A 13,901-nucleotide genomic window follows, 5' to 3' on the forward strand; every position below is an offset into this window, starting at 1 on the left:
GTCTGGGGCGACCCGCATTACCACCTGGGTCCAAAACTGAGGTTTATTTTTAGCCAAAGGAGTAGCATCAATCCCCCTCAAAGGGATAGGCGTCTGCAGAGGTGTCATCGGAAATCCACAACGTTTAGCAAAATCCAAGTCCATTAGGTTTAGGGCTGCTCCCGAATCCACAAAAGCCTTGGCGGAAAATGTGGACAGGGATCAGATCAGAAGAAACTTAGGTTGAACACCACCAACAGAAAACGTGTGTGCAAAGCGTTTCTCTCGTTTAGGACAGACAGAAATAATATGCGAGGCATCTCCACAGAAAAAACACAACTTATTACGCCTTCTGAACTCCTGACGCTGCTCTCTGGACAAAACTCTATCACATTGCATAGGTTCAGACATTTGTTCAACAGGTGGCAACACCTCTCGTGCAGCTTTGCGTTCGCGCAAACGCCGATCAACCTGAATGGCTAATGACATAGAATCGTCAAGACCAGAGGGAACAGGAAATCCCACCATAGCATCTTTTACGGCTTCTGACAACCCCTTCCGAAAGAGAGCAGCCAAGGCATTATCATTCCAGGTAGTAAGTACTGCCCACTTTCGGAATTTTTGACAGTACAATTCTGCAGAATCACGACCCTGGTTCAATGCCAGCAGGGTCTTTTCAGCCTGATCAATGGCATTAGGTTTGTCATACAACAACCCCAAGGCCTGAAAAAATGCGTTCACATTAGTCAGAATAGGATCATCTGGTTTCAAAGAAAACGCCCAATCCTGGGGATCGCCACGCAGCAAAGAGATGACAATTTTAACCTGCTGCGCGGAGCTCCCTGACGAGTTAGGCTTCAAGGCAAAAAATAATTTACAATTATTTTTGAAATTCAAAAATTTAGACTGATCCCCAAAAAATACATCAGGTGTAGGAATCTTTGGTTCAGCAGCATGTGAATGAGCAAGGTAGGCGGAAATTCCCCGCACTTCCGCAGCGAGCTGCTCCACACGATCAGACAATTGCTTTATCTCCATTGAGAGAAAAAAAAAAAATTCCCCCTACGGCCTCAGAGATATAGAGGAAAAAATATACCCTTTTTTTTTTTTTTTTACAATTCTTTCCTGCTATTGAGTACCCTAGGATCTGCGGTATGGCGGGTGATTCTGTTATGATTGAGTCACCGTAGGAGGCAGACACAAAAATAGAAGCTACGTCCAGAAAACCAGAGAAGTTGGCAACTATCAGATTGCAGACCCCTGAACCTATCAACACAACTAGCAGTAGCCGTGGGGGGTTCCTACGATGCCCGAGACCCTTCGATCACAGCCGGAGCGCTAAATAGCCTAAAGACAGAAAAGGAAATCTAAACTGCCCCAGAGCAGACCCCAAAGTAAAAGGCAGCCCCCAACATATAATGACGGTGAAGCAAGATGAAAAAACACTCACACAGATAGAAAGATAGGCTGAGCAAACGATGGGGCCCAAGCTAGCTAAACAGAACAGGAAAGGAAGGTTGCTGTCTGCAATCTGCCAAAACCCTATCAAAAACATAAGCCAACAAGCTGATATGAAAAAGACCCTGAAGCAGCTAGGCTTCAAAAACTAAATCAGCACTCAGGTATTTTCAGAAGACAAGGATCCCACAGAGAAATCACCCGCAGGGCAGAAGGGCGTCGGCAGCCTTATATCCAGTCAGTAACTCCACTCAGCCAGTCATCATCATCAGACTCAGGTGTTTGATAATCAGGCTCACTACCTTTCTTTACCAGAAGAGGGAGTTCCTCGGGCCTCAGTAGTGAAGGGGAAAATGAACTCACAACAGTCCAGTATTTCAGCTGATGTTATTTGTGGGTTTTTCTTTTCATCCTGAACAATTTTCCTGGCAGCTGTGCACAACATTTTTGTTGGTCTACCTGACTGTGATTTTGTTTTTACAGAGCCCCTGATTTTCCATTCGTTAATCACAGTTCGAACGCTGCTGACTGGCATTATCAATTCAATGGTATCTTTCTGTATCCCTTTCCTGTTTTATACAGTTCAACTACCTTTTCCCGTAGATCCGTTGACAATTCTTTTACTTTCCCCATGACTCACAATCCAGAAACCTCAGTGGCTGGATGAAAGATGCAAGAGTCTGTCTGGATCCCAGAAACTCACTCAGCTTTTATGCGCACACACATTGATTACAAGCAAACAGGTCACAGCTGAGGATGTTACCTTTAGTAGCCATTCACACCCATTTGTGTTAACTTCTGTGCCTGTTATCAGGTCATAATCACCAGGGGATGTGAACTTTTGATCAGGGTCATTTGGATGTTTTGGGTTGTCATTATGAATTAGAAAGAGAAAACACAGTAGTCTGGCAATAAATGGCTTCACCCAACCACTGACCATGAGTGGAGAAAAGGTTTGGTGTTATCATTCATATTCTCTGAAAAAAGGCCAAGAAAGCAAAAATTCTGCCGGGGTGTGTAAACTTTGAGCACAGCTGTATATACCAGGATGAGAAATATACAAGAATGAGGATATTATACCAAAATCGGGACATTATACCACAATGGAGAACATTGTACCTGTATGGGGACATTATACCAAGATCAAGTACACTATATCAAAAAGGAGGACATTATTTAGTATGGGAATGCTGGAGTATGGAAGCGTCCCCCCACCTCCACACCTCAGTGATGCTGGAGTGCAGCACAGTCCCCCGATCTCCACACCTCAGTGATGCTGGAGTACGGCAGAGTCCCCCCACCTCCACACCTCAGTGATGCTGGAGTATGGCAGAGTCCCCCCACCTCCACCCCACAGGGATGCTGGAGTACGGCAGAGTCCCCCCACCTCCACACCACAGTGATGCTGGAGTACGGCAGAGTCCCACCAACCTCCACACCTCAGTGATGCCGGAGTACGGCAGAGTCCTCCAACCTCCACACCTCAGTGATGCCGGAATATGGCAGAGTCCCCCCAACCTCCACACCTCAGTGATGCTGGAGTACGGCAGAGTCCCCCCACCTGCACGCCTCAGTGATGGAGTAGGAGCAGAGTCCCTCACCTCCACACCACAGTGATGCTGGAGTACGGGCAGAGTCCCCCCACCTCCACACCTCAGTGATGCTGGAGTACGGCAGAGTCCTCCGACCTCCACACCTCAGTGATGCCGGAATACGGCAGAGTCCCCCCAACCTCCACACCTCAGTGATGCTGGAGTACGGCAGAGTCCCCCCACCTGCATGCCTCAGTGATGGAGTAGGAGCAGAGTCCCTCACCTCCACACCACAGTGATGCTGGAGTACGGGCAGAGTCCCCCCACCTCCACACCTCAGTGATGCTGGAGTACGGCAGAGTCCCCCCAACCTCCACACCTCAGTGATGCTGGAGTACGGCAGAGTCCCTCACCTCTACACCTCAGTGATGCTGGAGTACGGCAGAATCCCCCTCCTCGACACCTCAGTGATGCTGGAGTACGGGCAGAGTCCCCCCACCTCCACACCTCAGTGATGCTGGAATACGGCAGAGTCCCCCCACCTCCACACCTCAGTGATGCTGGAATACGGCAGAGTCCCCCCCAACCTCCACACCACAGTGATGCTGGAGTACGGCAGAGTCCTCTGACCTCCACACCTCAGTGATGCCGGAATACGGCAGAGTCCCCCGACCTCCACGCCTCAGTGATGCTGGAGTACGGCAGAGTCCCCCCACCTGCACGCCTCAGTGATGTTTGAGTACGGGCAGAGTCCCTCACCTCCACACCTCAGTGATGCTGGAGTTCGGCAGAATCCCCCACCTCCACACCTCAGTGATGTTGGAGTACGGGCAGAGTCCTCCCACCTCCACACCTCAGTGATGCTGGAGTACGGCAGAGTCCCCCCACCTCCACACCTCAGTGATGCTGGAGTACGGCAGAGTCCCTCCACATCCACACATCTCCCCCTGTATATACCTGTATGTCATCTCCTCCTGTATATAGTGTATACCTGTGTCATCTCCCCTGTATATAGTATATACCTGTATGTCATCTCTTCCTGTATATAGTATATACCTGTATGTCATCTCCTCCTGTATATAGTATATACCTGTATGTCATCTCCTCCTGTATATAGTATATACCTGTGTCATCTCCCCCTGTATATAGTATATACCTGTGTGTCATCTCCCCTGTATATAGTATATACCTGTGTGTCATCTCCCCCTGTATATAGTATATACCTGTGTGTCATCTCCCACTGTATATAGTATATACCTGTATGTCATCTCCCTCTGTATATAGTATACACCTGTATGTCATCTCCTCCTGTATATAGTATATACCTGTGTGTCATCTCCCCCTGTATATAGTATACACCTGTGTGTCATCTCCCCCTGTATATAGTATACACCTGTATGTCATCTCCCCCTGTATATAGTATATACCTGTATGTCATCTCCCCCTGTATATAGTATATACCTGTGTGTCATCTCCCCCTGTATATAGTATACACCTGTGTGTCATCTCCCCCTGTATATAGTATATACCTGTATGTCATCTCCCCTGTGTATAGTATATACCTGTGTGTCATCTCCTCCTGTATATAGTATATACCTGTATGTCATCTCCTCCTGTATATAGTGTATACCTGTGTGTCATCGCCCCCTTGTATATAGTATACACCTGTAGGTCATCTCCCCCTGTATATAGTATACACCTGTATGTCATCTCCCCTGTGTATAGTATATACCTGTATGTCATCTCCTCCTGTATATAGTATATACCTGTATGTCATCTCCAGGTTCCCTCCCGTCTGTACACGGTGGAGGTGCAGTGTCCCCGCAGCACAGAGCATTTCAGAGCGGCGGCTCTGCCCCGAGTGTAATACCATTTAGTTAGAAATTGTAAAGAAGGACTAATTTAGAGTGGCATTAGTTGTAACTGTATAAATAAGTTTAAAGCGAACCAGGCATTGTTAGGTTGGCGCTCCTTGCATTCTAGGGGCAGGGGAAACAGGGGCAGGATAAGTCTCACCCCCTGTCCAGGTGCTGTGGACGGCCCGCTTGGCTTCAGGGGCCCGGTTGTTGGCATAGTCATCTGCCAGGGCGGCTGTAGCAGCGGTCCCCTTTGGTTTCCGGTCACGGAGGTACTGCTGGAGGTCCTCTGGGCAGTTCCACAAGAATTGCTGTGACAAACGCCTCCTGGATCTCCTGGCCGGTGGTGAGCTCCAGACCCTTGGTCCAGCGCTCTGCAGCTTGCAAGAGACCGCGCATGAGGTCGGCCCAAGTGTCCTTGGGGCCTTTTTGCAGGCTCTGGAACTTCCTGCGGTAAGACTCCAGGGTGAGGTTGAACTGCTGGATCAGGGCCTCTTTGATGCTCTCATAGTCCTGTTCCTCCCTGGCAGGTAAGTCCCCCAAAATTTCCAGAGACTTACTCCTCAAATGGGGGGTCAGGTACTTGGCCCACTGATCGGAGGCAAAATGGTGCTGTCGGCAGGTCCGCTCAAAGGCGTCCAGGTCTCTGTCCTTCTCCAGCAAGGGGAAGTCCTCGGCTCGGACCTTGGCTGTCTTGGGTTCCGGAGGTGCTGTGGTGGGCAGGAGACCCTGCCGAGCCAAAGCCAGCTAATGCTGTCGCTCTGCAACTTCACGGCGTTCCGCCGCCTCGCGCTCCAGCTCTGCTTGTGCCGCCTCTCGCTCTGCCTGGCGTTCTGCCACCTCCCGCTCTGCAGCCGCTCGGCATTCTGAAGCTTTCAGGAGGGCTGTGGAGGCTTCCTCGTGCCCCACCTCAAGACTCGCCAGGGCAGATTGAAAGAGGGCCTCCGATCTGAGCTGTCTGGGGAGAAGGGCAGTAGAAGGACGTTCTCCTGTGGCAGGGTAGTGCACTGGCGGCAAGATGCTTGGGAAGCCAGGGCGGGACCACCCTGGTTCACCCCTTCTTCGGAACCAGTAGTCTTTCTCCGCATTACAGGCTAGCTCTGCGGCCATCATTGTTGTCCGGCTTTGAGTGCTTGCCTCCAGTGTTTTCAGCCCTTGGTCACGAACACAGCAGCAACCCGAGCACCCACACCTCTACAGTACTTTGCACTCAGTCTAGTGCTAAGCTGATCTTAAGACCCCAGCAGCAAAAGCTTCTACTAGTAGTCTTTAGTGTCTGGGAGTAGGCATCCCACGCACACCATTATCTCGATCCCACCGCTCTGTCACCAATCTGTGACGTATCGCAATGGGGAAGGGGGTGTCGACTTCGCTCACTTCGGGGGAGGGGAGAGAAGGACCCAGCAGGGATCAGCTCTCTGGCGCCACCACTAGCCCCGAGTCCGTCTGGGAACTGCACCGAGGGCAAATAGTCGCCGGAAAGGCTTCCCTTATAGGTACGAGTTATTGAGGCGCTCCCACTGAAGGGGGATATATATATCACCATTCCAGGCTGGGGATATATATATAAACCTCCCGGCCGTCACTGCCAGAGTTCCTCACTAAAACAGTACGGTATTCTGCCACCAGTTCCTCCTTCGAAATAAGCCCCGTCCGACAGCAGGCTTATATCAGGTCAGAAACCAACCTGGGTAACATATAATAACCAACGGAGCATGCGGACGTGGGGATTCGTGTCTCGGGATAAAAGTGCAGCCCAAGATTAATATTATATTTAATCGCCAAAAGGTGAACTAGAAATATACAGGTATTTACAGAACAATATACAGGTATACAGTCAAGAGTGTAGTACAAGGGTAGTGTATAGATAGTGTGAGGTAGCGCTGTCATTCGGGTAGGCGATACTCGCTCAGCAGCCACAAAATCAGATCCGGCACACATTTTCCATAAACTCATAACAGTCCATGCAGTTTATTCAGCAGCATAAACCCACAGAAGCAACACAAAGTTCATATACAGCATAGCGTCCATTATAGCTTCTATCCTTATATCACACAGGTCAAGCAAATGTCCATTACACAGGCTCTTCAGCCTCAGTGTTAGCTCACCCACGTCAGGGTCACTCATGGTTCCTTCACCATCATGCGGCAGACGTCCATTCCCTCCAGGGAATTACCAGGCATGTGCAGCCATTAACACAGCGTTCACTTGCTGTCAGAAGGCAGCCCCATCTCACTCAGACGGGACCTTCCACACTGGACCAACCAGGTCCCAGCATTCAACACATGTGACCTACCCTGGCCACATTATATGGTTCATAGCCACGCCCACCGGGTCACATGACTGACCTCATCACAGGTCCTTCAAGCATTTACACACTCTTTACAACAGTGTTCTTTAAACACACCCCCTGGGTGGGTTTGTAGGTAACTGGCCCACCCATCTCCCTAGTTACCTTGAGACTTCTCCCTGTCACATTAAAGCAGCACCTCAGCAGTATCACTGCTGATCAACACATAAGTCTCCATCTCAAAGCCACGCACTTTGAGATACATAACGGCCATTCAGTATTCTGCCATTCATCCTTTCTCCTGGGACATCCACACAGCGCCGCCTAGCGGACACAGTGGTAACTACACCACAATAGTTTGCAATTACCATGTTAAGTAGCATGTGACCACAGGAAGGCGCTGATGGTCCAAATCTTAGTTACGGGCTTTCCTGGCCACGTCAGGTAATGGATCCTCCTGCCAGGAGAAAACTGAGCTCAGAATGAGGAGCTGCTTCTTATCTCCTAGACTGTCCCCTCCCACACTCTGAGCCCACCCCTGGGCTTGTCCAGCCTCTCTCCTCCCATATCTGAGAGTATGGTTTTCTGTCCAGAACCGTGGAGGCTCATAACTTTCCGCCTGAAGCTCTGAACGGAACGGCAGCGGTGCCACTGGATTATATCTGAGCAGGGAGACAAAATATGCTTACCGTATATAATTCCTGGTAGCTATGCTTCATAACTCCATAACACAGAGTCCTAGGGGTGGCTGGATGTTACATGCTCGGGGAGAAGGAATACAGAGTCCGATAATGTGCTCGGTTAGGCTCAGAGGTATTGCATTCTGTTTTTTGGGTCATTTTCCAGATTAAATACCTCAGAGCCTTGCTGTGACCTGTGGTGCTTGAGTTAGACAAAAGAATCCAGATTGGCTGGGTCTGTAGGAGAGTTCACATCCATGTGATAAATGGTGGGGACCAGAGCTTCAAAGGGCTTGTTCCTGGAGTTAAAGGAAAACATTGCATTGCTTTTTATGACCTGGGGGAATGCAAGGGTGGGGGCAAATTCCAGGAGTGGACGGAGATCTACTTAGTCCCTCACACACACACCTGTCTATATAAGACCTCACAGTTCACAGTGCATGCCAGACCAAATGAGAATCATGAGGTCAAAGGAATTAGCCAGGGAGCTCAGAAACAGAATTGTGGCAAGGCACACATCTGACCAAGGTTACAAAAGAATTTCTGTAGTACTCAAGGTTCCTAAGAGCACAGTGGCCTTCATAATCCTTAAATGGAAGAAGTTTGGGACCACCAGAAGTCTTTGTAGACCTGGCCGTCCAGCCAAACTGAGCAATCGTGGGAGAAGAGCCTTGGTGAGAAAGGTAAAGAAGAACCCCAAGATCACTGTGGCTGAGCTCCACAGATGCAGTAGGGAGATGGGAGAAAGTTCCACAAAGTCAACTATCACTGCAGCCCTCCACCAGTCGGGCCTTTATGGCAGAGTGGCCTGATGGAAGCCTCTCCTCAGTGCAAGACATATGAAAACCCACATAGAGTTTGCTAAAAAACACATCAAGGACTCCCAGACTATGAGAAATAAGATTCTCCGGTCTGATGAAATGAAGATAGAACTTTTTGGTGATAATTCTAAGCGGTATATGTGGAGAAAACCTGCCCAATACAATCCCATCAGTGAAACATGGTGGTGGCAACATCGTGCTATGGGGGTGTTTTTCAGCTGCAGGGACAGGATGACTGGTTGCAATTGAAGGAAACATGAATGCGGCCAAGTACAGAGATATCCTGGATGAAAACCTCTTCCAGACTGCTCTGGACCTCAGACCTGGCCGAAGGTTCACCTTCCAATAAGACAATGACCCTAAGCACACAGCTAAAATAACAAAGGAGTGGCTTCAGAACAACTCTGTGACCATTCCTGACTGGCCCAGCCAGAGCCCTGACCTAAATCCAACGGAGCATCTCTGGAGAGACCTGACAATGGCTGTCCACCAACGCTCACCATCCAACCTGACGGAACTGGAGAGGATCTGCAAGGAAGAATGGCCGAGGATCCCCAAATCCAGGGGTGAAAAACTTGTGGCATCATTCCCAAGATGACTCATGGCTGTACTAGCTCAAAAGGTGCTTCTACTCAACACTGAGAAAAGGGGCTGAATACTTATGACCTTGGGATTTTTCATTTTTTCTTTTTTAATAAATTTGAAAATATTTCTACATTTCTGTTTTTTCAGTCAAGATGGGGTGCAGAGTGCACACTAATGGGAAAAAAATGAACTTTTTTGAATTTACAAAAGGCTTTAATGAAACAAAGAGTGAAAAATATAAAGGGGTCTGAATACTTCCCATACCCACTGTATATAGACAGTTGTATTCCCAGCATGCCCTGCAGATGCAGACCACAGCTAGAGACCAGGATGTGGAGCGGTGCTGGCAGCCGGACATTGCTGTATTAGATCAGGAGGGTGGTCACAGCTTGAGCACAGACTACCCCCATTATACAAGCTTTATCCATCTATGTGCCTGTTCCAACGTTACACTCCGGAGCTGCACTCACTATTCTGCTCCTCTGATTCTCTGCTATTCTGTCTGCAGTTTGTTGCTTTTGTGTTTTTGGAGGCGGGATGGTTACACCAGGTGTGTACAGACACCTGTACACCCGATTACTCCCGCTTCCCCGCATTGCAGGAGCTGCAGCAGGTTGTTGGGGAGTTCTGTCAGTAAGCCTGCTGACTGTTTCCAATGACAATGGACAGGCCTCGGTCCGTGGTGTGGACTCATTCTGCATACAGTCTGTATAATGGGGCTCAGGGGGTGCAGTCACCTCTGTGGGGCGCATGGTCAGGGGTCTCGGATCATCAGCCTAATTATTGTTAGGAGTGTGTGTGTGAACAGGGGTCAGTGCGTCTTTTACACTCTGCAGTAAATGACTGTGGCAGCGGTTACAGCTCGCTGTGCTGCTGCTGCTGCGGCGCCTCCTGCATCTTCTCAGGGAGCACGCGGGTCCAGAATTCATACTTTCCGGCCTTGAGCTGTTTTGCCGCTTTCTGCTTCAGGTTTATCTCCATGTAATCTTCATCCTCATCGTACTGTGGCCAGTGCACCAAGCCCGGACCATTGGGGTCTCTGGAGACAAAGTGGAGAAAGTGTAAAGGTGCATCAACTTCAGCACGGGACAGTGGCGGGATATACATGTGGTATGGGGGGTGTAGTGAGGGGGCTGAAGGCAAGGAAGCCCCCAATATCTGTCCGTCACCCAGCATATGTCTTACCCGGTGCGGGCAAAGTTGGCCCAGTATCTCATAACTGCTTTGCTCAGAACCTTCTCTTCTTCTGTGGCGGCTCCTGAGAGAAAAATAGAAGAATTAGATCACAACACGCAGTAAATGTTCCTGCACGGGACCAGAAAAGAGAAGTTATCACCAGAACATCTAACATGTAGGAAAGAGAAACCAGGTTTGAGAATGAAAAACAAATTCTGTGCCGCAAAGTACAATGATGGAGTCAGGATGTGGTCCTGCATTATGTTACTGAAATATACAAAGACTTCCCTGGAACAGGACAACATCTTCCCCATGCAGACGTCTAACACCTCTGTATAATACTGGGGTCTCGTGTTCGCCGCTCCAGCCACGGACACTAATGCCCCCCATGCTTCAGAAATGTGATCAGTGCGCTGATAACAAGCTGGATGGTCCCTCTCAACAATGACAAGCTGGACGATCCCTCTCCCTGATGAGACGCTGGACAGTCCCCTCTCCTCCATGACAAGCTGGACGGTCCCTCTCCCCGATGACAAGCTGGACGATCCCTCTCCCTGATGAGACGCTGGACGGTCCCCTCTCCTCCATGACAAGCTGGACGGTCCCTCTCCCCGATGACAAGCTGGATGATCCCTCTCCCTGATGAGACGCTGGATGGTCCCCTCTCCCCAATGACAAGCTGGACGGTCCCTCAACCCAATGACAAGCTGGACGGTCCCTCACCCAAATGACAAGCTGGACGGTCCCTCACCCCAATGACAAGCTGAACAGTCCCTCTCCCCGATGACAGGCTGGACGGTCGAACTCTTCTATGAAGAGCTGGACAGTCCCTATCCCCGATGATAAGCTGGATGGTCTTTCTCATCCATAACAAGATGGACGGTGTCTCTCCTCGATGACATGCAGCAAGGTCTTTATACTCCATAACAAACTGCTCGAAAACAAGATAAACTGTCTTTTTCCTCCATAACAAGCTGGTTGGTCCCTCTACCCGATTAAATTGGATGGTCTTTCTCCTCCATAATAAGCTGGACAGACCCTCTCCCTGGTGACATGCTGGACGGTCCCCTATCATTAATAATAAGCTGGATGGTTCCTGTCCTCTTGAATCTGCAAGACACAACATCCGGGGTCTCCATAGAGGATTTCACATTCTGTTTCCACCAACCACAGAGCACTTTGCCCTTGTGCCTTCGTCCATTATAAATGATCTGTGGCCCTCAGAAGACGGCAGTCTTTTTAGATTGTTCAATTATTTCTGGACGTCTTCCTGAGTCCATTCTGTGATTTGCCTGACCGGATCCTGTCTGTGTTTAATGCAGTGGGGCCTGAAGACCCCGAGACCACACTAGTGACCGTCCACCTTCTCCCTTGTGCAGATAGATTTCTCCACAATCTCTGAACCTTAATACATGCTGTAGGTAGTGGATAGTCAAAGTCTGTAACTTTACATACAGTAACATTTTTAGATGCAGTTCACACGTCAGTCACTGACAATCTTCTTTACTTCTGAGAGACTCTGTGTAAAGGTACTGTCACACTTAGCGATGTACCAGCGATCCCGACCAGCGATATGACGCGGTCAGGATCGCTGGTACATCGCTAAGTGGTCGCTAGTGAGCTGCCACACAGGCAGATCTCACCAGCGACATCGCTGGGGACAGGGGTCGCTACTTACCTGTCAGACGAGGCAATCGCGTCGCTCGTCGTGACAGCAGGAAGCGCCGCAGGAAGCTGACGACGAGAAACAGTCCAGGACGTTCTCGCGCGATCAACGATAATCAGCGGGGGAGCCGGTCGTAGGTAAGTATCACACACAGCGATATCGCTAGCAATATCGCTATAACGTCACAAGTTATAGCGATATTGCTAGCGATATCGCTTAGTGTGACATGCCCTTTAGGCGTCGGATTCCTGGGACTGCACAGCAGGAATCCAGAGCCGTACATCCAGCGGTCTCCCATTCCCCTCCGACCGCTCAGGGACCTACTGAGCAATCCCGGCGATCAAGGCGTGCTGCTCAGACTTGCTCTGTGAGCCTGGATGTTGCTGCCACCTCTGGTGCAGCAATGGTAGTGCAACCTGCTTTGCAAGGAACCGCTCCACAGGCTAAGTCCTCTCGCCGTGCTGCTGGGCATGCCCGCAAGATGACCTCTTAGTGGAGAGCAGGGGTCACATGCTCAGGTCCTGTGTCGGATCTGATTGGTCCTTCCCAGAGTATTGGAAGGTCCCGGAAGCGCATGGCTATAAAAAGCCCGCATGACGGCTCGGCCATGCGCTAGTGTAGACTATTATGCTGTGTGTGTGATGCATGTGTCTGGCGACTGACTTATTTGAAACCCCCTTCCCTCTGATATTACGAATGGTGACAGAGTGTTGGTTATAGTCAGTTCCAGGTAGTGGCAAGCTAGGCGCCACTGTGCTCTCCGCACCTTACACTAGCGTCTGACGGAGTCCGGCTCTCCGGCATCGTCGCTTAGCGGCTACAGTTACCGCCGCGCTGCAGTAGCACCATCTATTGGCGCACACGCTGGCTGGCCTGTGGAGTTAACAGGTCCAGCGTTCCTTTCTCTTTTATATTAGGGCGTCTCTGTGTCCTAAACAGTGTCTGCCTTAACTTCCTCGGGTGACGTTAACCCGAGTGCTCTACTTCGCCATCTAGCGAGTTTGCCATTATCCAGCAGCGGTCTTTACACCTACCGCACGGTGGACCCCGGGGGGAGAACGCACCTCCTATTATTTATATTTGGTGCGTTCCGCCGTCCCTAACACTCTGCCTCTCTCACATGCTCTTTTCATGCAGTCATGTGACTTAGTTTTCCAGCATTTTGATTCCCTTATCCCAACTTTTTTGGAGATTTGTCGCTGCCAATAATTTTGAAATAAAAAAAAGAACCAAATTAAATTGAAAAATATTGAAAATTCCTCTTGTGATCTGTGTGATACAATTTGTCGAGAAGAGATTTCCAGATCAGCACATTCTTATTTTCTATACATGTTATTCTATATTACTCTGCGCTCCGGCACCAAATCACAGAAGTGTCTCCTGCAGAACAGAAAGTTATTGGTGTCCCAAAAATGGAACAAAACAAGAGAAATGTAAGAATGACACCAACAACCGTGGAAGAGTCGTTTCAGGAGAGAAAGTACCAACTACTTGGCTACGATACGTGACTGATCTATAAATGCCCCCATATATCATCATCATCCCGCATACATTACTGCAGACTAAGGTGGTCACCTGCTATAAACAGAAAGTCGCCCTTCAAAAAAGGACCTCCTGTCACAAAGAACAGCTCGTCCCCGTGATCGGCTTTCACAAAATCCGGCTTGGAGTCTTCAAAGAGCGATGGCCGATGCTGGAACTCATAGAAGTAGGTGGGATGGCCAGAATCTGGAATAAAAGATTGTGTGGGGTTCAGAACAAGAATCTAAGGTCTGCAGAGACCCCAAACAACATAAAGAGGAGGTGACCGTGGTCCCTGTCCTTTCACCCTATTTAAGTGGGACACAACATATGTGAG

At 49.5% G+C, this 13,901-nt stretch overlaps 1 protein-coding gene across 4 annotated transcripts in view; it reads right to left on the reverse strand.

The window, feature by feature from the left end:
• Positions 1 to 9,392: 9,392 nt before the first annotated feature.
• The window catches only part of LOC141078016 (fatty acyl-CoA hydrolase precursor, medium chain-like), a 40,520-nt gene continuing 36,011 nt past the window's right edge, over positions 9,393 to 13,901 (reverse strand). For all 4 annotated transcript variants that reach the window (XM_073564808.1, XM_073564806.1, XM_073564807.1 and 1 more), the window contains 3 exons: positions 13,619 to 13,771; positions 10,387 to 10,459; positions 9,393 to 10,240 (listed from right to left, as the gene is read on the reverse strand). In XM_073564808.1, the coding sequence (XP_073420909.1) occupies positions 10,057 to 10,240; positions 10,387 to 10,459; positions 13,619 to 13,771 (410 nt within the window). In that variant the 3' untranslated portion in view covers positions 9,393 to 10,056. The remainder of the gene's footprint in view (positions 10,241 to 10,386; positions 10,460 to 13,618; positions 13,772 to 13,901) is intronic.

Source organism: Dendrobates tinctorius, unplaced genomic scaffold (genome assembly GCF_039654945.1).
Source record: "Dendrobates tinctorius isolate UK_male_01 unplaced genomic scaffold, ASM3965494v1 ptg000490l, whole genome shotgun sequence".
NCBI lineage: Eukaryota > Metazoa > Chordata > Amphibia > Anura > Dendrobatidae > Dendrobates > Dendrobates tinctorius.